General features: G+C 39.5%; 2 protein-coding genes and 7 non-coding genes across 11 annotated transcripts; 7 read left to right on the top strand and 2 right to left on the bottom strand.

Annotated features, from left to right (window-relative positions):
* Positions 1-13: 13 nt before the first annotated feature.
* Positions 14-26,892, top strand: LOC116699030 (kinesin-associated protein 3). 2 transcript variants are annotated; one of them, XM_032531396.1, is made up of 21 exons: positions 14-267; positions 925-994; positions 16,321-16,452; positions 17,151-17,308; positions 17,998-18,059; positions 18,422-18,563; positions 19,137-19,236; positions 19,343-19,467; positions 19,604-19,702; positions 20,267-20,445; positions 20,631-20,793; positions 21,069-21,169; positions 21,265-21,373; positions 21,593-21,705; positions 22,611-22,776; positions 23,506-23,631; positions 23,858-23,956; positions 24,376-24,461; positions 25,053-25,209; positions 25,842-25,926; positions 26,506-26,892. In XM_032531396.1, exons 2-21 carry the CDS (start codon positions 951-953, stop codon positions 26,606-26,608), a joined length of 2,349 nt encoding a protein of 782 aa, XP_032387287.1. In that variant the 5' UTR covers positions 14-267; positions 925-950; the 3' UTR covers positions 26,609-26,892. The 2 variants fall into 2 exon arrangements, with proteins under 2 accessions (XP_032387287.1, XP_032387288.1); XM_032531397.1 differs by lacking the exons at positions 14-267; positions 925-994 and adding an exon at positions 13,539-13,753.
* pdca (phosducin a) lies at positions 163-12,741 on the top strand. 2 transcript variants are annotated; one of them, XM_032531410.1, is made up of 7 exons: positions 163-267; positions 925-994; positions 10,591-10,648; positions 10,822-10,958; positions 11,275-11,494; positions 11,679-11,791; positions 12,197-12,741. In XM_032531410.1, the coding sequence occupies exons 3-7, from the start codon at positions 10,603-10,605 to the stop codon at positions 12,383-12,385; spliced, it is 705 nt and encodes a 234-aa protein (XP_032387301.1). In that variant the 5' UTR covers positions 163-267; positions 925-994; positions 10,591-10,602; the 3' UTR covers positions 12,386-12,741. The 2 variants fall into 2 exon arrangements, with proteins under 2 accessions (XP_032387301.1, XP_032387300.1); XM_032531409.1 differs by lacking the exon at positions 163-267 and adding an exon at positions 8,423-8,538 and having other exon boundaries at positions 977-994.
* On the bottom strand, positions 1,243-1,314 carry trnag-ucc (transfer RNA glycine (anticodon UCC)). Its single transcript has one exon. It is a non-coding gene; the product is annotated as a tRNA-Gly (tRNA).
* trnak-cuu (transfer RNA lysine (anticodon CUU)) lies at positions 1,989-2,061 on the bottom strand. Its single transcript has one exon. It is a non-coding gene; the product is annotated as a tRNA-Lys (tRNA).
* trnan-guu (transfer RNA asparagine (anticodon GUU)) lies at positions 2,925-2,998 on the top strand. The gene has a single exon. It is a non-coding gene; the product is annotated as a tRNA-Asn (tRNA).
* Positions 3,819-3,892, top strand: trnan-guu (transfer RNA asparagine (anticodon GUU)). The gene has a single exon. It is a non-coding gene; the product is annotated as a tRNA-Asn (tRNA).
* trnan-guu (transfer RNA asparagine (anticodon GUU)) lies at positions 5,037-5,110 on the top strand. Its single transcript has one exon. It is a non-coding gene; the product is annotated as a tRNA-Asn (tRNA).
* Positions 5,744-5,817, top strand: trnan-guu (transfer RNA asparagine (anticodon GUU)). Its single transcript has one exon. It is a non-coding gene; the product is annotated as a tRNA-Asn (tRNA).
* Positions 8,082-8,155, top strand: trnan-guu (transfer RNA asparagine (anticodon GUU)). Its single transcript has one exon. It is a non-coding gene; the product is annotated as a tRNA-Asn (tRNA).

The raw sequence follows: 26,892 nt of genomic DNA, 5'->3' as shown, positions 1-26,892 counted from the left end.
ACTCATTAATATTGCAAACACCGCCAGTACCTGAACGCATCTCAAGTCCTGTGTGGATGGCGTGATGATGGCGGTGGAGAGGATTCGAGGAGCGGAATGAGCTAACGCCAGGTGTGGGTCGGAGAGGTCATCCGAAGCTTACTTTGTCTAAACTGGCTTTACACGGGGAACTTAAGTATTATTTAGCAATAATACAAAACATTTTGCCAGTTTATTTGCGTTTGGGACGTCTACCGAATTTGGGAATGAAGAGAACATAGGTTCAAGGTAAGATAACCTTACTTTATGCTAACGTTAGCTTATCATCACACGTTCTAACTAGCAAACCTCAGCTAACGTTGATGCGTCATGCTAACGTTAGAAAACAGACGGTGTGTTTTAATAGCTTTGCCATAATGTTAAAAAGCTCGACTTAGGGAAACAATCTACGTTTAAAAATATGTTAGGCAAAGCCGTCTCAAGAGTATTCTTCCAAAATGTTTATTCCGACAAATTTACTGGCATTTTGTATGGAGACCACCTGCGCCCTTGAAATGTTACAAGGGGTGAAAAACACCATGCTAACGCTAGCTAGCTGACACACTATGTGTTTTAATATTTTTGCCATAATTTTAAGAAGCTTGACTAATTAGCTAAGAGAAGTCATCTGAAGAATTCTTCCAAAATTATAATTCCATCCAATTTGTTAGCTGATTGTCTGGAGACCACCGGTCCCCTCAAAACCACTTGTGACTTTAGGATTAATAAAACTAGTTAAGCATGTTTTCGGACTTAAAAAAAAAAAAGTTAAATTGTGATTTAGCTAAAACGGGTAAATGTAGGGTTTATTTGGACCTGTGAAGAGAAGCATTTATGAACTTGTATTGAACTTGTAACAATGTTTGAAACTGGACACTTAACATGAATGTGTTTATTCCAATATAGCATACGCTGGCTGAACCCAGAGAGGGATGAAGTTCCAAAAGTACTCCATCCAAAAGCAAGCATCTAAAGTGTGAGTAATCCTTAAGAGTTCAAGTTGAATGATAATAATCCTTTTTGTGATACATTTACTAGTAGTGTTCAAGGCGGGAATGTTGTGCCGTTAATGCCTAACCATTGATTTTTATACTATGGGGCACAAAACTAGGGGACTGATTTGTCTAATGTTATTCGCAATAATGATTTTTGCATCCCACTTAACTTGATCGACTTATTAAAATTTTAGGTCTATTTCAAATGGTGAACAAAGAGGTAAAAAGATGCGTTGGCCGGGAATCGAACCCGGGTCAACTGCTTGGAAGGCAGCTATGCTAACCACTATACCACCAACGCTTCTGTAGAGTGCTGTTGCGCAATCCTTTTTATGATGCAAAGGACTCCTGAAATTGTGTTGGGACATCTTATTCCATGTAAATCCTCTATGGAATGGCTGGCGGTCAGTGTTTCCGTAGTGTAGTGGTTATCACGTTCGCCTAACACGCGAAAGGTTTCCTGTTCGAAACCGGGCTGCTTGGGGTGCTTGTTTTTTGTGTGTACAAGTGTGACAGTTGTCAATGACAGCTACACACCAGAATAAGCTTCAGGACACGCATACAAGGAATCTAAATTCAGCTCCAGGTTGTTGAGACTGCACCAGCCACTGAAATAGCTGACGCCCATACATACACACGAATCCTGAATGCAGGTGAGAAGGGCCAGTAAGTTCAAGACCTCAAGACCTTTATTTGTCCCCGATGGGCAATTCATTTTGCTGCAGTAGCAAGAAATTGACACACAGTACATGACAACAAAGACGACAACATCAATTAATATACAGTATCAAACCAAATGGTGAAAAGATGGAGAAGTAAGCGGTTGGTTGTGTAATGTCTGTGTCAGAGCGGGGGAAGGGTGTAAACAGAGTATTAAAGTATTTAGAGTATTAAAAGAAAATCACAGATTAATCAGGAGGAATTGTGCTTTCTCTTAGCAGCATCTGTTTACACAGTGGAAAAAGAAAAAGTAAGCGCCCAACGTGGGGCTCGAACCCACGACCCTGAGATTAAGAGTCTCATGCTCTACCGACTGAGCTAGCCGGGCTGTATTTCCTATGAAAAAATGTGTTTTTATGTATTTTTCCTAATGATACCCGGGGACCGGGACAAGGCAGGACGTCTTCCAAAGCAGCGGCACCCTCTGCAGGCTTAGGTTGAAGAGGTACTGGAGAACACCAGACAGCTGACTGCGCAGGTCTTCAGGACCTTGGGGCTGATGCCGTCCGGGCCAGCAGCCTTGCGCTTGAAGTGTTGGGGGGAGGGGAAATGTGCTGTAGTTGTGGTGGGGGGAGAGGGCTGACTGCAGGAGGGCCGACTACGGGGCAGTGAGGAGGGAGGTGTCGGAACAAAAGAGGGGGGAGAGGAGGCAATGAGGGGGTGTAGGGGGTTAGTGGAGTGGTGGAGGAGGCAGGGTCTGGCTGTGAGCTAAACCTATAGAAGTAGCAATTTAGCTTGTTTGCTCTCTCCCTGCTGCCTGGTGTTTGTCCTCTTTTACCCCCACACCCGGTGATCTCTTTCATCCCAGTCCACACTCCCTCATGTTGTTCTGCTGGAGACTGGCCTCCAGCTTCCTCCTGTAGATGTTTTTGCAATCCCTCAGTTTATCCTGCAGCCGGTGCTGTACTTCCCTAAGCTCCTGTCTGTCCCATGACCTGAAATCTGTCTTCTTCTCCTTCAGAAGGACTTTCAGGTCACTGGTGATCAAATGTGTGATTGTTTGCGAGTTCACTATGACATTAATGTGATTTATCATGATTAGATATTTTAATTGTTTGACAACTTTGGTAAAGATGTTTATTGACAGTTCAATGCAGATATATTACTTTCAATGTAGTAGTTTTTCTTTTTCGATGCTACCATGCTTCAGCCCACCATTCATGGTCTTCTTATGATCGTTAATATTTAACTGTCTCTGTGGCGCAATTGGTTAGCGCGTTCGGCTGTTAACCGAAAGGATGGTGGTTCGAGCCCACCCAGGGACGAGTGATTTTGCACCTTCAATGTCAAACACTAACTATTAATAATAATACATTTTATTTAAAGACGCCTTTCATGGCACTCAAGGACGCCGCACAGGGAATTCATAAATTAAGAACAGCAAAACAAATACTATACAACAGCAAAACAAATACTATACAACAGCAAACAAATACTATACAGCAAAACAAAAACAAAACTATACAACAGCAAAACAAATACTATACAACAGAAAAACAAATACTATACAGCAAAACAAATACTATACAGCAAAACAAATACTATACAACAGAAAAGGCGGAGCAACAGACATTTAAGTGGAATAGGCAGTTATAAACAGATGTGTTTTTAGTTGTGATTTGAAATGGGGGAATGAATCAATGTTTCTGAGTTGGGGGGGTAGTGAGTTCCAGAGACGGGGAGCAGAGCGGCTAAATGCTCTGCCCCCCATGGTGGTGAGACGGGCGGGGGGGACAGACAGGTTTATGGAGGAAGAGGATCTGAGGGAGCGGAAGGGAGTGGGACGCTGGAGGAGATCAGACAAATATGGGGGGGCGAGGTTGTGGATATTAGTATATATATATATTAGTACATGTATGTACATATATATTAGTACATGTATAACCAAGTTTCTTTAACATTTTTAACAAAAGCTTCCGCAAAATCAAGCATTTTAAGTCGCAGCTAACTCAAGAAAAAGACCACAAAATCTTGGTGGGATTGATTAATACATGTTGAATTTGAGGGAAATTTGCAAAAATCAATGCAGGGGTTAACGGCTGTCTGAAAAAACACAAAAAAAAAACACATTGAAGTCGTGGTGTAGTCTCTGTGGCGCAATTGGTTAGCGCGTTCGGCTGTTAACCGAAAGGATGGTGGTTCGAGCCCACCCAGGGACGAGTGATTTTACACCTTAAATGTTCATAGGCCACGCCCATTTTGATCGATCAGTGTAGCATTGTTGCCATTTAGCCCTTCATGAGGTACAGTTGTATTCAAAATAACAGCAGTCCATCACTAACCTCATGATAGCCCTTCATGAGATATACACCTTTCATAGTTATAGTACCCCCTGATGTCCAGTGTTTGCCAAATATGATCCAGAGCCTTAGAGTGGCTTGGTCAATAAGAATTCATTCAAGAAATGATTATTTTGTGCCTTAAATCCACCAGACATGTCCATAGTAAACCAGCATTTGCATTATCCTGAGCCTTTTTGGTAAGGTTACTAGGAGCACTCAGCCCAAATTAGCAGTCCAACATCACTGACCTAATAAATCATGTTTTTTGGGAGTAGTGATATTTCTTCATGGCAAATAATTTACTAGTAAGTGTTGTAGAGTCATAGAAAACCAACTGACCCAACAGTCATGACATGGATGCTGCTTATTCTGTGTAATTCATTTTGCTAGATTGTACCCTGCAAAGTTTTGAAAAATCGCATTAGCCCTTCATGAGATGTATCCTTTTTATATTTGTAGTACCCCCTGATGTCCAGTGTTTGCCAATTATGACCCAGAGCCTTAGAGTGGCTTGGTCAATAAGAATTCAGTCAATAAATGATTATTCTGTGCCTTAAATCCACCAGACATTTCCACAGTATACCCGCATTTGCAGCATCCTAAGCCTTTTTGGAAAGGCAGCACTTCGCCAAAAGTAGTTTAATTCTCCCTGAAACAAGTGTCTGTGTATTTTTAAAGAAGTATTTTTTTTTTTTAAATACCAACTTTTTGCAATTTTCACTGTCTCCCACAATTTCACCGCAACACAAATACAAAAGTCCATGCAATTTTATTATTATTTATTTTAACTTTTTTTTACAAAAGCTGCCGCAAAATCAAGAATTTTAAGTCGCAACTAACTCAAGAAAAAGGCCACAAAATCGTAGTCGCAGAGCCTTAGAGTGGCATGGTCAATAAGAATTCAGCCAGTAAATGATTATTTTGTTTTGCCCAAAAATTTGCAAAAATCAATGCTGGGGTCAACGACCGTCTGAAAAGAAAAAAAAGAAAAAAGAATTGAACACATTGAGGAGTTATCGTAGTCTCTGTGGCGCAATTGGTTAGCGCGTTCGGCTGTTAACCGAAAGGATGGTGGTTCGAGCCCACCCAGGGACGATTGATTTTGCACCTTCAGTGTCAATAGGCCACGCCCATTTTTACCAATCAGTTTTACATTGCTGCCGTTTACAGTATAACATTGTTGCCGTTTACTCTAGATTGTACCCTCAAAATTTTTGTAAAATTGCAGTAGTCCTTCATGAGGTACAGTTGTGTTCAAACTGAGTGGCTTGGTCAATAAGAATTCAGTCAGTAAATGATTATTTTGTGCCTTAAATCCACCAGACATGTCCATAGTAAACCAGCATTTGCAGCATCTTGAGCCTTTTTGGTAAGGGGACTAGGAGCACTCAGCCCAAAGTAGTTTTATTCTCCCTGACACAAGTGTCTGTTGATTTTTAAAGAAGTTTTTTTTTTTATTTTTAAATAGAAACTTTTTGCAATTTTCATTGTCTCCCACAATGTCATCGCAACAAAAATACAAAATCTTTTATTTATTTTTAACAAAAGCTGCTGCAAAATCAAGCATTTTAAGTCGCAACTAACTTAAGAAAAAGGCCACAAAATCTTGGTGGGATTGATTAATACATGTTGAATTTGAGGGAAATTTGCAAAAATCAATGCTGGGGTCAACGACCGTCTGGGAAAAAAAAAAAAAAAAAAAAATTGAACACATTGAAGAGTTCTTGAGTCTCTGTGGCGCAATTGGTTAGCGCGTTCGGCTGTTAACCGAAAGGATGGTGGTTCGAGCCCACCCAGGGACGAGTGATTTTGCACCTTCAATGTTCATAGGCCACGCCTATTTTGACCGATCAGTGTAACATTGTTGCCGTTTAGCCCTTCATGAGGTACAGTTGTATTCAAAATAATAGCAGTCCATCACTAACCTCATGATAGCCCTTCATGAGATATACACCTTTCATAGTTATAGTACCCCCTGATGTCCAGTGTTTGCCAAATATGACCCAGAGCCTTAGAGTGGCTTGGTCAATAAGAATTCAGTCAGTAAATGATTAATGATTATTTTGTGCCTTAAATCCACCAGACATGTCCATAGTATACCAGCATTTGCATTATCCTGAGCCTTTTTGGTAAGGTCACTAGGAGCACTCAGCCCAAAGTAGTTTTATTTATTTATTTATTTTACTGACCCTGGACCGGTACAGGTCCTGGATGGAGAGAAGGTCAGCTCCAATAATCCTCTCGGCAGCCCTAATTGTCTGTTGCAGTCTGGCCCTTTCCTGTTTGGTGGCTGACCCAAACCAGACAGTGATGGAGCAGCAGATGACAGACTGAATGATGGCTGAGTAAAAAGTGGTCAGCAGCTCAGCAGATTAAACTTCCTTAGCTGTCGCAGGAAGTATAACCTCTGCTAGGCTCTACTGGGGAAACAGCTTCTCTTAAAGTCAACAGTCATCTCCACAATCTTCTTAGGGTACTGTATGCAGACTCATCACCATCCTCGATCATACCAATGATGATGGTGTCATCTGCAAGCTTCAGGGGTTTTACAGACGGGTTCTTTGAGGTGCAGTCATTAGTGCAGAGGGAGAAGAGCAGCGGGGTGAGGACGCACCCCTGTGGGGCGCCAGTGCTGATGGAACGGGTTTTGGATGTGTTGCTTCCCTATCTGACATGCTGCTGCCTGTCAATCAGGAAACTGATGATGGAGAACTGGGTGAGCTGAAGTTGGAGTTCGGGGATGATGGTGTTGAACGCCATGCTGAAGTCCACAAACAGGATCTTGGTATACGTCCCTGGGGAGTCAAATTGGTGCAGGATGAATTGCAGTCCCATATTGACAACTCCAGGCTTTCAAAGGATTTCATGACCACAGACATCAGGGTGACAGGCCCCTAGATTTGTAATTCTATGATAGAGGTTTTTTGGGGACTGGGATGATGGAGCATTTGAAGCAGAAAGGCACTTTACACAGCTCCTGGGACCGGTTTAATAATGAATCTGCATGAAGATTGGCGCCAGCCGTTCATCACAGACTCACAGACAAGAGGGGGACACACCATCAGGTCCTGTAGCCTTCTGGATCTTTGGCCTGACCAAAATGTGTTTTTTCCAGCTCGCAAGCCAAAGGAAAGTTGCTAGACTGACCCTGGCTGCAAATTACATTTGTCGTTTAGATTTCTAGGCTACAGCCTGCTACTAGGGGCCGATGAACTTGCACGATTCACTTATACTGCTATACTGGTCCCCACCACCATCCAAACCTAGGAAAGTGAGAATGGAAAGAAAATGGACTGAAGAAACTGACATCAGCTGCCAATTTCTAAATGTGAAACTAGCCACATATCCATAATGAAGCAATATTTGAGGTGGGTGACAGATTAGAGAGAGAGAGGACAATACATACATACATACATACATACATACACACATACATACACACATACATACATACATACATACATACACACATACATACATGCACACCTGGACTTAAATTCACACCTGGTCACTTTATAATAATTTTTTTAACACTGGACTAAACACTGACACTTTAATAATAATTTATGGTCTTTTCTTTGTTTATTTGACGAATGTTCTTATTGTTGTTATTATTTTTATTGTTATTTTGTTGTCTTTATACTGTCTTTGTATCTATTTTTTATTTCTTTTTTTCTTGCTAAAACTGCTGCTGGAACTTTCAATTTCCTGCGGGAGTCATCCCAAAGGATCAATAAAGAGAAGTCTAAGTCTAAGTCTAGATCTCAAAACGTAACTCTGGCAACTAAATCATTATTTCGCCAATATTTATACTTGAAAATTTGAAGTTAAAAAACTCTTTTGTGTCTACTTTGCTGTTGTTAGTCCGTAACACTGATTTATTTTTAACAAAAGCTGCCGCAAAATCAAGCATTTTAAGTTGCAACTAACTCAAGAAAAAGGCCGCAAAATCTTGGTGGGATTGATTAATACATGTTGAATTTGAGGGAAATTTGCAAAAATCAATGCTGGGGTCAACGACCGTCTGAAAAAAAAAAAAAATTGAACACATTGAGGAGTTATCGTAGTCTCTGTGGCGCAATTGGTTAGCGCGTTCGGCTGTTAACCGAAAGGATGGTGGTTCGAGCCCACCCAGGGACGATTGATTTTGCACCTTCAGTGTCAATAGGCCACGCCCATTTTTACCGATCAGTTTTACATTGCTGCCGTTTACAGTATAACATTGTTGCCGTTTACTCTAGATTGTACCCTCAAAATTTTTGTAAAATTGCAGTAGCCCTTCATGAGGTACAGTCTGGGATTACACATAATCATATTAGACAACATCATAATACAGTGACAGTGATGATGATGGTGAAGATAAAGCTTATTCCCTTATCTCTCTCCCCACCCCCTCTCTCCTGTTAGTCCTCTAGATGTGGACACACTACTCCGAACATAAATAGATACAATAAGACAAAAACTGAAAAAACAAATAGGCTGTAAGAATCTGACACACACAGTTTCTCGCTCAAGACCCAAAGGTAAGAATTTCTGGCTTTTTAGTCAGGGTAACTTGCAGATATTTGTACAACAGGGTTAGGGCGTCTTATACTCTATAATATTATGAGTTCTGCTACAGTTATAGTTTATATACACAAAAATGTTTGTGTTGGAGATTGATATTGTTTTATACACGTCACTGTTAGAAGTCATGGTCACTTTGCTTGCAACAAACTCCCATTAAGATATTTTCTGTTTATATTTGTTTCAGTATGCCATCATTGTCTGATTGCCCAGAAGTGTGTATTTTTACCTTAGCAGCATTATAGTAGCAGCAAAATATTTGCTTACATCCATTTGCATACGCTAAAATAACCATTGCTTTGGTCAGATCATTTGTTTATGCATATGCGTGTAGTATAAAGTGTTTTTACTTTTAAAAATAAAGTTGTTCCCTTTTTTATACCATTGAGGATTAAAGTCCACTTGCAACTGCAATTCAGTTTATTAAAACCAACCATGCAAGAAATGTATCGCCTTGATAATATGACGGAATTAGCTGCCTTAGACTAAAGGGTATTATCAGTTTTATGACTGACGTGGTGTTAATTTGCCCCCTCTTGGTTATTGACAGCTCGGCTGTAATTTCACAGATGTGAGTACAAAAATGAGTTTGTCACAATAAATTAATCTAAACTTTAAAGATCACAATAATTAACAATAAAATTTGTTTGTGAATGATAACTTAATGACAGGCTTAGCTAGCAAATTGTCGTATCCCACATGCACATAGAAAATAAGATGTCCTAGGCAAGTCAGACCTGTTAATCTCAGCATAATCTGATAAGTAAACTTGAGCTTGTCTCACGCTAAGTGGTTGTGATATCAACTGCATGGATCCATGCACGTGCAAAATGTTGCAGATAGTTAGGTTTGGATGTGTCAAAGTGTTGAATATTGCTGTCATGGCTATGTTCTCACTAAAATGGCTGAATTAGAAATAATCATTTCCTTGCTATTTTGGCCTTTCATCCCGACTAAGAAAGTGTTGTTGTTTTTTACCAAAACAACGCTCAATTAACAATGCCGGTGTATTCCAGGGCGTCATTTTCCTTTGGCAATATGTTGACAATGTCATGTAAAATTATAAAAACATAGTTCTGTATCAATTTCACAATGAAGTGAAGGGGAACATCTGAATGAAAAATAAAATCAGAAAAGGATCACACAGTAAGGTACACCTACGTGGAATTTGCCTCCGTGAATGGTACATACAAACAACACATAACGTCAATAAAAAATAAACAATAAAAATAAATAGAAAGAAAGTAATATCTACAAAATAGCTGTTGAGCATAAGAAAAAGGAAGCTGAATTTAAGAGTTGTAGTTAAGGTGGACTTGTAACGTGGCTTTCAAAGGACACATCACCTCACGTACTTTCTGTACACAGTGTTTCATGGAGCCTTGAGATTCATCACAAACTTAAAATCTCTCACTCATCACTGTTTGCTGTATTCTCGGGTCAGGTGGTTTTCACTCTCAATTCGGCGTTGGATGCACTGGCATCTTTTTATTTATAAGGCAGTATTAGGACTTCTTCCTCCTTATCTGAACACTTATATCCTCCCGAGGTCTGCAGGGACATATCACCTGCGCTCACAGGATCTGGTTTTGTTGACAGTCCCTAAAGCTCGCACTGACTTCGGCAAAAGGGCTTTTAATTTTGCAGCCCCATCTGCATGGAATCAGCTTCAAAAGGAACTCCAGTTGAAGGAGTTGGTCTCATTTTATTCTTTTAAAGGCTTGTTAAAGGACCTTGCAGAAGGGCAGTCTGTATGTCACTGTTTTTAAATTGATTTAGGACCCTGGTATTTTATGATGACATTGTTGTTTGAATATGAGTGAAAGTGTGTTTATGTATTTACATGTAAGTGTCTCTGTCTATCTGAAACGTGCTGCTGCCACTTGCCAGGACACTCTTGCAAAAGAGATTTTTAATCCCAAGGAGTTTTTTATCCTGGTTAAATAAAGGTTTGAATGAATGTACAGGCCTGGTAAGGTCATCCGGTTTGTGTGTCCTCTGTATTGCAGACTGCTAGCAGGATGTCTGGCTCTACCCAGGAAAAAGAGTTGCCTGCCAATCACACAGGTCAGAGACATACCATACGTTCCAATACCTATACTACTATACTATTTCATTTGCCCAAAAAAGATACCCTATATCTAGTATGTTTCAACTGTACGTTATATTTTAGTATAGTATTTTAAGTGCCTTAATAAAGTAATGTAAAGTATTTTATGGGTATTTCTGTGTATCTGCAGGCCCAAAAGGTGTAATTAATGACTGGCGAAGGTTTAAGTTGGACAGTGTGGATCAGACTGTCCCTCAAAGCAAGAGAGAGCTGCTCAGACAAATGTCCAGTCCAGGAGACGACGACAAGGAGAGATTCCAAAGAAAGGTGGATTGAGACATTCCCTAAACCTCACACACAGGAAAACTTACTGTACTATTGATGGATTTTATTGTTAGATGATGACCATAGACTCAACCACAATCGCGGAGATGTGTGCCAACAAAAAATAAAGATATGCACAGAGAAAGTGAATCAAAATCAAAGACTTGGGCATCAGTCCACTTACAGAAAGACAGACAAAGAAAATCATGCTGTACACAAAACAATTAACTGTCGCTTTGGACGAAAACATCTTCCAAAAGAATACTTTTATATGTAACAAAAAGAAGTAAAGCACTAACATGTATTTTCTTACCTCTAGATGAGTGTTCAGGAGTATGAAATGATCCACGAAGAGGATGAACATTGCCTGAAACGCTACAGAAAACAGTGTATGCAGGAAATGCACGAGCGCCTGAGCTTTGGTCCTACATTTCAAGAAGTCTACGAGCTTGAGACTGGAGAAGCCTTCCTGGAAGTCATAGAGAAGGAACATCGATTGACCCAAGTGGTGGTCCACATCTACCAGCACGGTGTCAAAGGTGGTTCTTTTTTTATTGTGTGTTTAAGTCTTTGCGTCATTGGCTCATTTTACAACTACAGTATATTCTCATTAATCAACTAACGTTCTACATATGTACTCTAAATGTCTATGTATTGCCACGGGACGGTTCACTACAGTGCTGTTTGCTCATAGTTATGCAGGTATTGTTTGTCCTTTGTCAGGCTGCGAGCAGTTGAACTCATGTCTGGACTGTCTGGCTTCGGAGTACCCCAGCATTAAATTTTGTCGTATTGATGCTGTGGGGACAGGTGCTTCTGAGCGCTTCACCCCTGAGGTTGGTAAACTTTAAAAACAAAAACGTTAATGAAAATGATGATGGTAATATTATTATTCATAGACCAGACTAGAATTGATTGAATCACAATAATCCCCATTCCATTGGGACATTTGGTTACAGTTTCATTTCTAGGAGTACTAGTTTTAGAAATGATATTATAGTCACACTGCTGTCAAGAACTTTAAAGTTATGAGGGGATAATTGACTGTTAAATCCCTCCCATGAACAGCAATTGTCCATGTGGTGTGCATGTGGCACTAAAAAGACCAATACTTTATATATATTATTGTTATAAGGTGGGGAGAACTGACTATATTAAAACCAGTGTCACTGTCAGAATTAAATGATCAAACTCAGAGACAGTCTACAGGTACATTTTGATTCCCATTCATTTTCTTCCAGGTTCTTCCTGCTCTGTTGGTGTACAAAGCCGGCGAGTTGCTTGGTAATTTCCTGGCTGTTACCAAACACTTCAATGAAGACTTCTTTGCGACAGATGTGGAGGGGTTTCTCAATGAATATGGCCTGTTACCAGAGAAGGAGTTGACAGCATGTGCTGATGATGAGGACGAGGGAGAGGATGTGGAATAGTAAGAGAAAGAAAGAAAAGGATGATCTTTGAGAGAAGGGGAGAAAAAGATTAACTGCAGTGGAGTAGAGTGGATAAAAGCAGATAACGAGGAAAGAGGAAAAGGACGTATACCAGTAAAGGGGCAAAAAAGAAGAGCTGAAGAAAGAAGTGGAGGAAAATATTGGGGACAGTGTTGCAGTTATGAGTTAAGAAAACATTTAGCTACACAATAGTAAAAATCAACCAGCACACACTAAATGCTGATTGTATTTAGAAGCAGTTTGATGTAAAGAACATGGTGTGAGATAGTCTGTGCATAAATACTGCTTTGCAGTCATATCATAGCTCTCCAATAAAATATGACTTTACCAAAGCACCCTGTGTCTGTCTGTGTAACATTGTATGTTGGACTGCAAAACACGTCTGTATCTATATCGGTATCTTATGATCATAGTCACTATTTCAATATAGTCCTTCAGCTGGTCAATTCTGGCAGTATTTCTGTGAGGCAATATATTTACTTACCACAATACTACATGCAGTTTGTGGGGCAAAATGTAATCATGATGAAGGATAGTGTATCTACCAGGCCAACTTTATTATTATTAATATTACCATTGTGCATCTTTCTTATAATTTAAAAGTGTGTTGATGTTAGTAGGGTAAAAGCCCAGATAAAGCCAATAGTTGCAATAGCAGTGTTTATAGCCTAAGCCAATTTGCAAGGTAAGTCCTCTTTTTTATATAAATAATAAAAGCCCTCTAAATTCTACCATAGGCAGTAAATCAGGCCCATTACTGATTTTGCATGTGAGATGAGTTAATGACGTGAAAAAAGAAAACAGCAAACGTCATTTGGACGATCTAGAAAAGATAAATGTAGATTTGTTTCCCTATTCATTAGCACTAGCAGAGACGGTTTGGTTTGTTATAGCTAGGTGATCTTTGGTACTATTTTATTATATTGTATACGTTCTCAACATTTAGGAGCAAAAAAACCCCGAGTTTAGCCTTTCAGGCAACTGCTGCCTCTGAACCTGCAAACGGTGTGGATTTTTTAGATAATCAAGTGTTATGGTAAACCATAGTTAAGATTTTGGTTACTATCTAATGTCAATCTTTTTTAATTGAGGCAGCATTTGTACGCAGCTCAATACTAAATGCTGCCTGAGAGTCTTGACTTAGGGAAAAGATCACAACCCATAGGAAAAAGAACCCCATGGTCGTAGTACACTCTGCTGTTTGACAGTGGTGCTAGCCATCAGCAAAAGGATTTCTATGGTCGTGATTTGGGGGCTCAGTTAAATGTATTTGAGCTATTGAGTTGATTTTAAAACAGAAACATTAAATCTGAAGAAGATGCAGGATGACGCGCGCTACCTTAAACGGTAAGACGTTACAAAGCTAACACGGTTTTAACGTTAAATAGTTTTTTGGGGGAAAGCAACGTTAGCTAGCTAACGTAACCCTAACACAATGCCTCTTGCACGTTAATATAATTACAAATGTCAGCATACTGTGTCAGCAGTCACTATAGACGTTTAACTAACACTTAACTCGTCTGTTGTTTAAAGCTCATCGTATCTTAGACTTGATGCGTGTGGCTATACTGCAAGGAGAGCTCACGCCAATCACTGGTCAAATGTCGGCCAATTCATGTTTTCTTGCTCACCTGTCGAAGCAACTACCAAGTGTAAGATTTCTTTTACATTTTTGGAAACAATTATGACCCACCAATAAATTCGGCATATATGTCATCCACAGATAAAATAAGAATTGTTGTAAAATCTTGCATTTTACAACCGGGGCTCGCTCCGTGGAAGATAACGCTAGCTAACACAAAATAATCAAGTAGCTAATCTGTAAATCAGTACAACGATCCAGCCTGTATTGAGAGGTGAATTCCCACAGTGCCGAATCCACCACAAGAACATGACAAAATAAAAATGGATGTAATTTTCCAAAATACCTATAATTATGCTGGTAAACACATTGCCATTCGATCGACATAATGTTAAACGGGGTTTGGCATTGCATTCCCTCGATAAAGGGTGCTGGGATGCTAACACAGCTAGCAAGCTACTGTGAAACGATGACCGATACACTAACTTGCAAATCAGCTGTTTTATGTTGAATTGGTTTACCGTGTTAGTTGGCACTGTGAGTTTAGCTAATCTTTCTAGCCCTTTATCTAAACATGTGTTAGCCCGTTAACACATCGCTGCATGTCGCTGTTTGGGCGTGTCTTCTTGTAACGTGTTTGTTTTGGTGAATGGTTAAATGTTGACAAGTCAACGTGTTTCAATGGTACTGTCATCAACCAAACAGTAACGTTATATACATATAATATATATAATATATAATATTATATATATATATATTAATATATATATATATATATATTATGGCATGCCGTGTATATATATGAAGTAATAATATATATGATATATGATTGATCCAGTCTGAATATATGGAATGAAAGTCTGAATATATGGAATGAACGTCTGAATATATGGAATGAAAGTCTGAATATATGGAATGAAGTCGAATTGAATAAGTGAATATGAAAGTCTGAATATATGGAATGAAAGTCTGAATATATGGAATGAAGTCTGAATATATGGAATGAAGTCTGAATATATGGAATGAAGTCTGGAACTATATGGAATGAAAGTCTGAATATATGTGAATGAAAGTCTGAATATATGGAATGAAGTCTGAATATATGGAATGAAAGTTGAATAATGGACATGAAAGTCGACAATAGGGATACTGTCTGAATATCATGGATTTAAATGGCATGGTGGAATAAGTCCAATACTTTGTGAATGAGGTTTTTGAAAATGGTATACTCCAAACGACACAAACATTTGGAATAAATGCGTCACCTGAGGATCTTTTCCATTATTCGCATTCTATGTTCAAAGCATCCGGTCTAACAAAACGTTGCCAAGAATATGCATCATTCTTGAAGATTATGAGGTCTCTTTGGAATGTTCGCAAAGACACTCAACTGGAAGCTAATGCGTCATGGCATGGATCACTTTACCATATTTGCCGACATGCTTGCCAGTGCTTAAGAATCCTTCTGCTCAAAATAGCTTGACACTAGATCAGCGATTCACTCATCAGCGTGAATTTGTACATCCTGATTTAATCGCAAAACACAAGATGGCAGCATGCCGTATGACGTCACGTTATCCATATTTCAGGACTTTCATTCCAATTCATACTTCTTCCATTGTCAATTCATCCATAGATTCAGACTTTCATCCATAGCGTCCACATTTGTTACATCCTGATTAATCAGCCACAACACAAAACTGCGCCAGCGCGTATGACGTCACTTTCATTCCATATATTCAGACTTTCATTCCATATATTCAGACTTCATTCCATATATTCAGACTTCATTCCATATATTCAGACTTCATTCCATATATTCAGACTTTCATTCCATATATTCAGACTTCCATTCCATATATTCAGACTTCATTCCATATATTCAGACTTTCATTCCATATATTCAGACTTCCATTCAATATATTCAGACTTTCATTCCATATATTCAGATGGATAAACTTCATATATATATATTATTTCCTAAACGGCATGCCATAATATATATATATATATAGTATATAAACCTTTCTGGTGTATCTTCTTTTTTTTTTCTTACTTGCTTACATAGGTCATCAAAATTCAGTGAAACAGGTACTAACGTCTCAGCTATGATATGTTTAAAATGTGGAAAGGGAGACAAATTTGATGGCTAAAGTAATTTTCTTGAGAGAGACATTGACTTTGTTTATTGTGGAAATTCATTGATTCAAAACTTAAGGGCAAGGGTCATATAATATGTGTTTAGAATTATTCACTGGACTTTAAAAATGTTGTAAAACAAGGATGTTTGAGTTATTGTTATTCTTAACTGTCTGTTCATTCTCACCCACAGTAAAGTTACTGCTGGCAGTTTAGATGTCCATCCCACGGAGAAGGCCCTTGTGGTCCACTATGAGGTGGAAGCGTCTATCCTGGGAGAGGGTGGAGGTCATGTGGTGGGCGAACGAAAGGAGGGACAAAAAATGTGAGTGGACTGTTGATTTTCTTCCCAGGACTCTTAATCTTTATTCTTTCTCATTGCCTCTCTGGCTATTTTTCCATTGCTTCTTCTTTCTCTACTTAAATTAAAATGAAATGATGACCTTTTACAGATCATTTTATTGGGATATTCTCTTCCTTCTCACCATCCCCTCCAGATTTCAATTGTTCTCTGCCTCTTCTCATTTATTTTTATTGAATTGGATTAGTTTTATTCAGGCTGTTCCTTGAAATCACCATTGTGTTCCTTTTACCCATCTGGATAGGAGTAGCTGGGATAATATCGGTCAGTTGTTTTGTATGCTAAAATGGTATGGACCCGCGTTATGCAAACTGTCTCCACAAATATGATATCAGCTGCTTCTTAAAATCTCTAATAGCCTGAAATTGTGTTAGAAAAGATCTTGTTATTTTGGAGTATTTATGAGTTTTGTTACACTACGTGCCCATCCTTAGATAAATACTGAACAAAGTACCGTAATAGTACAATTTTCAATTTACTTTTTCAGCTGTTTTTCAGTCTTTGCAATGGTCTTAAATTATGTTACACATATGCAAGTTAAGTTAAAAAATTCACTTACTCATGCCGGCGTTCTTATTAATCTGTTTAAATCTGTGAAAATGTCAGAAGTCAACCAGCCTCTGTCAGTCACCCTTCTCTTTGTCCTCTCTTTCTCCCTCCAGTATCCGAGTGAAAAGTCTTTCTCCTAGTACAGATGTGGGAGCTTTGGCCAGGAAAGTGGTGGAGGAGTGTAAACTCATCCCTTCTTCCCGTTTGCCCCAGGTGGAGCAGCTCCTCTACTACTTGCAGAACAGGAAATCATCCCCCGTGGAGGGCAAAAGTCAGTCATGTCGTTATTTTTCCACCCTTGTTGTTATATTCATCCTAATTTTCACCATCAACATTTGATTACCAACTTCCATTTATTTCACACATCTAGTCTGGCACTATACTACTACGTTATCGTTGTTGTAAAAAAAGATTATTACGACACACACGCACCCCCGTGCCCGCAGTGGTGCGAGCAAAGTATGTCGGCTCTGCAGTTTTGTTGAAGTCACAGTGAGTCACGGCAATGCTGATAAAGTGGTTTCAAGTGTGGTTACAGTTATTAAAAACTTCACGCAGACGCCATTCACTGTGATATGATATGAATAAAGAGGCGAAAGCAACAACAACAACAGTGGTTTCTATGACAAGATAACTTTATTTCTGCAGCACTTTTCAGCAAAAAGGGGCAATTAAATGACATTCCTTTGCACTTAGGTTAGTTCTCCATTAGTTCTATGTTGACAACAGGGCAGTCACCCCCACCCCCCTGGTCAGAGGGCAACCCCACCCTACCACATTTTCTGTGGGAAACCCGGAAACCTGTTACATATGGTTGAATACATGATGAGAAGATTAAAGCATAGACTTACAGTATATAACAAAATTATAAGCCGTACAAACCGTTAAGCAGCCTTTCACATTTTGAAGGACACACTGCAGTGTTTTTAATGTTTGCTGTTTGTGTTTTTGTGTCACCAGTGGAGAAGAAAGAGAAAAGAACTGCGAAACCTAGGGAGCTGACTCCCTTTGAAGGAATGGAGGTAGCAACTTATAAAATACTCACTGACTCTTCCTTCAGTTTGTTCATGTATCTTGTTCCCTCACAGCCATTTCAGTTTGATCTCAGTTCTCGGACAGTATTCTCCAAATTTTGCTCTGTATGTTTCATGACTGTTCTTCAGCTCTTACCTGAGACCAACTCCAATTTTAAGGCCTCTGTATCATACAATTATCTATGACATTTCATGTATTTATGTTTGTTTAATCTAATTAGCAATATGGCTGGTGAAAGACTCAAACCTAAAAGCTTCAAATCTCAAGTTTATTGCAAACTGAAATAGTGTCATGCCTTGTGATTAGTTAATAGCAATATGTGTCTGTGTTTTTTTGTTTGCTTGTGTAGTTAAATGAGGAAGCCAGTATAACCAAAGTGGATGAGTATATTGAGCTGCTCTATGAAGGCATACCAGAGAAGATCAGAGGCTCCGCTCTCATTCTGCAGCTCGCCCGCAACCCTGATAACCTGGAGGAGCTGCTACACAATGGTATAGTTTAATTCTGCTTAGCAAAGTAGCTAATACCTACATATACATGATTATTTCACTTAATAGCTAAAGAAATTATACAATTCTGCCCTGATTAAGCCAATCAAAGGGTGTCTTTGTGATGTCTTCTCTCCTGTATTTTGTATCAGTAAACATTGGGTTTCTGTAGGTGGCACTCTTTACAGCCTACCCTCATCTCTTTTTGGTCTAGAGCTAGACACATAAAATCAGTCCCTGGAAATGTTTTTCCAATCAGATGGAGGTAATCACAGCAGCAGGTGGAAAAAACATTTATAAAATGCATACAGATAAAATGTATAATGTAATAGTAATTCAAAAGGAACTAGTAAACATCATGTTCTCTTATGGTGGCCAGGAGTTCTTACTCCAGTTTCTTGTTTTCATTTGGTATTGTAGTTAGTTGCTATTTCTGGAAATCTTGTTGTACAGTACTTAGATTACATAGCAACTTTGGTCAATGGGGTACTATGACAACAATGAAGAACCTTGGTTGTTATTCAAGGAGAGCCCATTCAAGTCAGTGTCTCTGTGTGTCTGTGTGTGTTTGTGTAGAGGCAGCCTTGGGTGCTCTGGCCAGAGTATTGAGGGAGGACTGGAAACAGAGTGTCGAGCTTGCTACCATCATCATTTACATCTTCTTCTGCTTCTCCAGGTAACACATACACACACACACTGGCACAATGGCACACATGCATTCCTTAAGCATGTCATACTGTTCTACTTCATCTTTTTTATGTAGTGCATCTCTTCTCCTCCAGTTTCGCCCAGTTTCACGGAGTGGTGAGTCATTATAAAATAGGTGCATTGTGTATGAGCGTGGTGGAGCATGAGCTGAAGAGACATGATGTGTGGCGTGAGGAGCTACGCAAGAAAAACAAGGCTTATATCCTTTTATCTGCTGTCATTTGCTTAAAACATTTGGGCTGTCCGTTATTAGCTGTCTAGCCTCCTCCTGTATAGTTTACCAGACTTACTTTGTGTGTGTAAAACATGCGTTCCTTAACACTTAATTTGTGTACGCGAGTCAGCGCCAGAGAATGGCTCCCTAAGAAGAGACCAGGACAAAGCTGTGAGAAAATACCATGGCCTTCTGTCCAAACAGGAACAGCTGCTCAGAGGTGAACTGGCTTTACAACTCTCAAATCATTTTTTATTTTTGGTCATAAAGTAGCAATAACCCCAGAGCTGCTATTTAGTATTTTTGTGGGGGGGGCAGTTGGGTGAGAAAGGGGAGAGAGCGGGTTAAGACATGCAAGACATCGTCACAGGTCGGATTCGAACCTTGGACCTCTGCATCGAGACATAAACAAAGCTGCTATTTTTGTTTTTTGTGATGTAAATGCAGCTTTGATGCAAAACTAAAATAAGAAAAAGTGTATTCCTTGTCACATCCCAGCAACTTGTATTTCATTAGTAATACATTATGACGTTCTCACTCATATTTACACCTTTGTAGAGTAGTGCTTAATCATAACCACATTATCTCCACCAGTGTGAAAGCAGCGTTAGTAATGTTTATCTTTCTCGTTTTTGAATGAAAACTATAATTCAATATTTCTTAACTTTGTATTCTTTTTTAAAAATTGTAACCAAAGAATGCTACCAGAAATAAGAAGTTGCTCATATTATCTTTCCTGTTTCTTATATAATCCTCTCTTTCCATCCCTGTTACTGTCTCTCAGTGTCTCTTTACCTCCTGTTGAACCTTGCTGAGGACACTAGGACGGAGCTGAAGATGAGGAATAAAAACATTGTCGGTCTGCTTGTCAAAGTTCTTGAACGGGATGATGAGGAGCTGCTGGTCCTGGTGGTTTCATTCCTCAAAAAACTGTCCATCTTCCTGGAAAACAAGAATGACATGGTGAGTGAGAGATGTACTTAAGAATGTACCCTGTTAGACTAATGGTGCGAGCAGGGACAGAGAAAGGACCTAAAATATAATTTTATGTATGTGTTTCAAGCAGCAACCTCCGGTGCTAAAAAATTAAGCCAACGCAAAGTGCCTAAAAACTGCAGTTCATTAAGTTCTGTGTTTGTAATTCACAGGCTGAGGTGGATACTGTGGAACGATTGGCACGCCTTGTTCCCTGTGACCATGAAGACCTGTTGAACTTGACTCTGCGTCTGCTGCTCAACCTCTCCTTTGACTCTGGACTCAGAGCCAAGATGGTGGAAGTTGGACTGTTACCCAAATTGACTGCCTTGCTGGGTAACAGTGCACACTGACATAGTGGCATATAATATGTTCTGTCTATATTGCATGTACAGTCCATTGTGCTTTATCCACAGTACAATAGCCATGTGATGTATAACTACCTCTACGGAGACCATAATGTTGAGTTTAGAGCCAAGCTTTCCGCTTTGAAGAAGAATAGGCGTTGACATAATATTGTTAGATGGTAGAGATTTATTTTTCAATTCCAAATGCCATTTGTGGTCAGTATTTGAGCAGTATAAATATCTTGACTGTTTGTTGTCATGCAGGTGATGAGAACAATCGTCAGGTAGCCATGCGTATCCTGTATCACATCAGCATCGACGACCGCTTTAAGGGCATGTTTGTTTACACTGATTGCATACCTCAGGTACGATTAAATCCAAAAATCACTCATTTAAGAAATTTATAATCTGTTGTTCAACATTGACAACACAAGTTGTGTGTGTCTTTGTGTCTGTCTAGCTAATGCAAATGCTGTATGAGCACGGTGAGGAGGAAACCGAAGCTGAGCTCATCTCCATCTGCATCAACCTGGCTGCAAACAAGAGGAATGCACAACTTATGTGTGAAGGTATATTTATTGGAGTTGCATTTATGTCCAGATAATGGCTCACTGTCTCTATAAATTCCTTTTTCCACAAGTAGATCTTCCATAGTCTGTCAGTAGTGGTGTTGTACTATTGAGTTGAGTCTTGAGTCTGGTAAACAACCTTATTTTAGTGATATGTGATTATTGGAACAACAATACTTCTGTTTCACCGTGGAACTCTCTTTGTGTCTCTGTCTGTAGGAAACGGGTTGAAGATGCTTATGAAGAGAGCTCTGAAGATGAAAGACTGCCTTCTGATGAAGATGATCAGAAACATCTCACAACATGATGGACCAACCAAATCAGTGTTCATAGTGAGTTATAAATACAGTATAAAAAACACTTGTTAAATTAATGTCTTAATAATTTCTTAATAATAATGCGGGGTGGCAGTAGCTCAATCCGTAGGGAGTTGGGTTGGGAACCAGAGGGTCACTGGTTCAAGTCCCCATATGGACCAAAAAGTACGGAGTGTGGATATGTGGCTAGAGAGATAACACTTCACCTCCTGGGCACTGCCAGGTGCCCTTGAGCAAGGCACCGTACCCCCCCAACCGCCCAGGGCGCTGGTTCAGCTGGCAGCCCACTCACTCTGACATCTCTCCATTTATAGTGCATGTATAGGTCCTGAGCATGTGTGTGTATTTCAGGCCTGTTTGTGATTACTAACAAAGTGTGTACGCAGAGTGTAAATTGTAATTTCAAAAACAAATGAAAATAGTTTTTTTTTTTTTCTTTGTGAAAAGACCAAAACATAAGGAGCACAAAAAGGTCCACAAAGTTAAAAGGGCCTGTGATTGCTGTTTAAATCAATGAAACAAATCAAACCAAAAGAGGGCTAATAGGAGCTAAATCACCACACAAACAAACATAAAAATAAAACCTCCCAACAACACAAACAAACACAAGAAATCGGCACTCCTAAACCTAATGTATCTAACACAAGATATGAGTGTGACAAATCGTTTTTTAAAACTAAAGCCTGGCCCAGTCTCCCAGGTTTTCTTACCACAAAGTATCTTAGCACACGGCAACTAATTGTCATTCAACTACATTCGACAAAGCATTTAACAAAGCATAACCAGACACAAGTTGGCAGGCTTCTTATTAGTATTAAGTATAAGTATAAGTTTTACTGTTAGTGGCAGTAGAATCAGTCTTTTATGAAACTGGAGGGTTTTAGTTTCATGATGTGAAGGATTTCTTCTATCTCTGTCAGGACTATGTTGGTGACCTGGCTGCAGAGATCCGTGCAGAGGAAGAGGAGGAGTGGGTTCTGGAGTGTCTGGGGACGCTGGCCAACCTCACCATCCCTGACCTGGACTGGGAGTTGGTGCTGAAGGAGTACAACCTGGTACCCTACCTAAAAGACAGACTTAAACCAGGTACTGATTAATTTAGAGAATACACATAAGGTAAATATATGAACTTCAGAATATCCCTTAATTGTAATGTGTACCAGTTTTATCCTCCAACTGGTATAGTTATAAAAGTTTGATTTAATTAAAATGGAATGAAACGTCATGATTGACAGCTGTGATTGACTAGTGATTGGCCGGCTCCACCGTTCAATTGCTACTGTGGAGACTCAAAAATTACAAGATGGCAGCGGCCGTATCCCGAATATTTTGGCTAAAAAGTATTTCATTAAAAGTATTTCATTTTCAAGTTAAATTCTGAATGTATTGTTATCATATTGCTATAATTTAAAGTTTAATATTATAGTGTAAAATAGCCTACCTCAGACATCTATCATATGCCATATATTTCACACAACTCTTTGAGATTCCAAACACTCAAATCATTATAACTCATATTACAATGTGTGTATTAACATAAATCCTCTGACATATCATTATTGGGTTTTTATTAACATCAAATATCAGTTTCAACCTGAAAAATCCAGCATCAGTCAGGTTGGAGTAAATGACCACCAGAACATTTTTGTTCAATGTGTTCAGTTCTTGTGCTCTGTGTGTTCTTTTAAAAGCCTCCATTCATCACTTGGAATACTGTTTTTCACTCCAGCTAATTTACATACAGCAGTTTTGATCACACATTTAATAAGGTTTCACTTTGTGAGGTTCCTTTCTTTCATGGTTTGTGTGTCTCAGGCTCAGCAGAGGATGACCTTATCCTGGAGGTGGTGATAATGATTGGAACAGTTTCCATGGATGATGCCTGTGCCGCCATGTTGGCTAAATCCGGCATCATTCCCGCCCTCATCGAGCTACTGAACGGTAACACACAAACACACACACACACACACACCTGTGGTTTAGTTCAAGATGTTGTGTTTTAGACGCTGTGAGTCATAAAGGTTTTCACACCTTTTTGTATGTAATGTATAACTATATTTTAAAAACAAATTCAGTGTAGTAGTATAGTGCTCACAGGCAATATGAAATGTGAAACCTGCTAAGAGATATCATATTTTCCATACGTTCTTCTGTTTGTTGAATGTAGCCCAACAGGAGGATGATGAGTTTGTGTGTCAGATTGTCTACGTCTTCTACCAGATGGTGTTTCACCAAGCTACACGAGACGTCATCATCAAAGACACCCGTATCCTTCCCACAGAGCTATCTGTCTACTTCTTATTTAAAGGGACTGTACTCAACATTCAGAACATTAATAAAGCAGTAAACTAATATTTGCTATGTGAGATATAGTTGAATGACGGCGTCCTCAACAGAGAATAGCGTCACACTCTCTCTGTGTGTTTTATAATCAGACCTTCTCTTTTCTTTGTTTTAAAAGCCAGTCCTGCCTCACATACTGTACATGATAGTTCATGTGGCTGTAAAAACACAACGGTGTGTGAGAACCATGTATAACTCGCTGTTTTTTTTTCTGTATTTCGAGAACAGTCCCTTTTAAAGATAAATGAAAATCTTGCTGAAGTTGAGGCGAGACAGGTTTCACACTGTAAAATCTCACACCACCACCCTCGAAGAGTGTTTTTTCTTTAACCTTCTCTGTAGAGGCTCCAGCCTACCTCATAGATCTGATGCATGACAAGAATGCCGAGATCAGAAAAGTGTGTGACAACACCCTTGATATTATTGCTGTAAGTGAAACACACACACACACATTGCTGTTGGGTAGCAAGTACAAGGTAGCAACTTTAAGGGCAGAATCAGTATGATTTGCCTGTTGTGGTTTGTAAGCACAACATTCAAAGTTGGCCCCTCCTTTCCAGCACGGCACTAGCCAGCGAGTTGAGGGATCTCCAGTCTAGCCAACTAATGGGCGTAGCATTTGTGTCTAGACAGGAGAATTTAGTGGAGCTTCCCGAGCTTAGGGCGACAGAAACAGAGCCTTGGAAGAGAAGATGCTGAGAAAGACATCTGGAGGCAGAGGCCGGCGAGGGGAAGAGAAATGTCCATAACACAGCAAAATGACAAAAGGAGAAAACACAGGCATAGAGAAGGGTCTCTGCACATAGAAACACCGCCACACACTTTTGGTCAAGTGATGATTGAGAGGGATTATTTTTGCACAAGTCTATATATTGGTTTTAGGGAAACCCTACTCATTATGCCAAAAGTAACACATCAGAGAGAGTTAACTATTTTAAATAAGAAATAGAAACACTGCTTCCTGTCTTTGTCTGGAGTTTTTTTTCTCTAATTTATGTACATTTTTCTTCATCTTCCAGGAGTACGATGAAGAGTGGGGGCGGAAAATTCAATCAGAGAAGTTCCGTTTCCATAACAACCAGTGGCTGGAGATGGTTGAGAGTCGCCAAGCTGATGAGTCTGAACCATATCTCTACGATAACGACAACGACAGGACTGATCTATTCTACAGCGCAGGTACACACACACCACACGCCAATACTGGTCCATGTATGTAGAATAACTTATTCTACAAAAAACAGCACAAAGTTTTATAGGAGCGTCTGTTCATCTCTTCCACACTGACTTCCTTTATTGTTGTCAAGGTCCTCACAACCAGCTGTTCAGCTGCACAGACAGCAGCTGACTGAAGTGTCCTCACCAATCTGAGAGCACATGCAAAGTATACAGAAAGGAAAACACACTTTTTTATGAATTGATCGATTGATTAATGTATATACAAACACTGAAGCTGTTGGTGTCGGTGTGGATTGACTCTGAATTGAAGCTATAATGTTGAGATGATGTAGTGTAGTGCAGTGTATGTTTTGGTCTTTGTGAAGCACATTGGTGTGCTTCACAAAGACCAAAACATAAAACATATGTGTATGTATGTATGTATGTTACTACTACTGTATTACTTACAGTACAGCTGCTGTAACATTTAGGAAAGACTGGTTATGATGACTTTGGCTTAGTATGAAGTGCAAGCATTGTCTGCAACACCAAAGAGCTTGTGAAGAAGCTTAGGTGTGTGTGTGTGTGTGTGTGTGTGTGTGTGTGCGTTTTATCCTGATGTGTCTTTGCATTTTATCCTGATGTGTGTTTAGATGGAATAACTCCAGCAGACGGTTCAGTCAGCCCAGATTTCTTTAGTGACCTACAGCCTCAAAATGGAGACTTGCTGCATACAGGGTGAGTCAACAAACGCTCGAAACATGAGCTGTCCTACAGCGGGTCGAAAATGGTTTGGCTGAGAGAAAAAAAATCAAAGTAACAAAAAAATTGTTCAGTCTTACCAGCTTAAACTGTGCCAGCAATTAGGAACAACAGCAGGAAGACTTTGACATTTTTACCCCAACAAACAAACAAATCAGAAGACATTATGGTCAGTGATTCCATTAGCAAAGATTATCTGTCAGTTGTAAATAACAGACTACCAGGCATTGATTATCTGGTAATACAAGCATTTTAAAACATCAGACAAAACACACACACACACACACACACACACACACACACACACACACACACACCACACACACACACACACACACCAGGAAGATGTAATTTTAACTAAAGACAGTGTCAAACACTTTAAACTTGATTTATTTATTAGTATTTACTTACATATAAATTCTTATTCCTCATCTCATTGCTAGCAGACTCATTCGGGACATACCTGTTTCACCACAATACAAAGAAACCGCTCTTCAGTCTGATCCGTCTCTGGTTGGGTTCCTGCGTGATGAAAGTAATCTCTCTGTTTTCCAGAGATGGCAATGATGTCTTTGACCAGACCAGCTCATCCCCTGGACGACCAGCTACTGCTTATGGCTTCAGACCTGATGAACAACCCTTCTACCAGTACTCATAGACACACACACACACAGGGCGTCCTGTCATCTTAGATCCATTCCCCATCCACCTCCTGCATGTCCACTGTTAAATCTTTTGATTTGATTTTCACTGCTTGAATTCCCCATGAGTGAAGGCATCGCATTGGTACAGTTACTAAAGCTGCAACTTTTAATCCCAGGAACAACTTTCCACTGAACTAAAAGGTTCCTTCAGCCCAATGTCTGCATTTTCGTCACGTTTGAGGCTAAACACCCATAAAGAGTAGGCAAATTAGTCTGTTGATGTAAGAAAAAAAAAAAA

Source organism: Etheostoma spectabile, chromosome 12 (assembly GCF_008692095.1).
Source record: "Etheostoma spectabile isolate EspeVRDwgs_2016 chromosome 12, UIUC_Espe_1.0, whole genome shotgun sequence".
Taxonomy (NCBI): Eukaryota; Metazoa; Chordata; class Actinopteri; order Perciformes; family Percidae; genus Etheostoma; species Etheostoma spectabile.
Note: the sequence above shows the minus strand (reverse complement) of the source record. Positions and strands in the feature narration are given on the sequence as shown.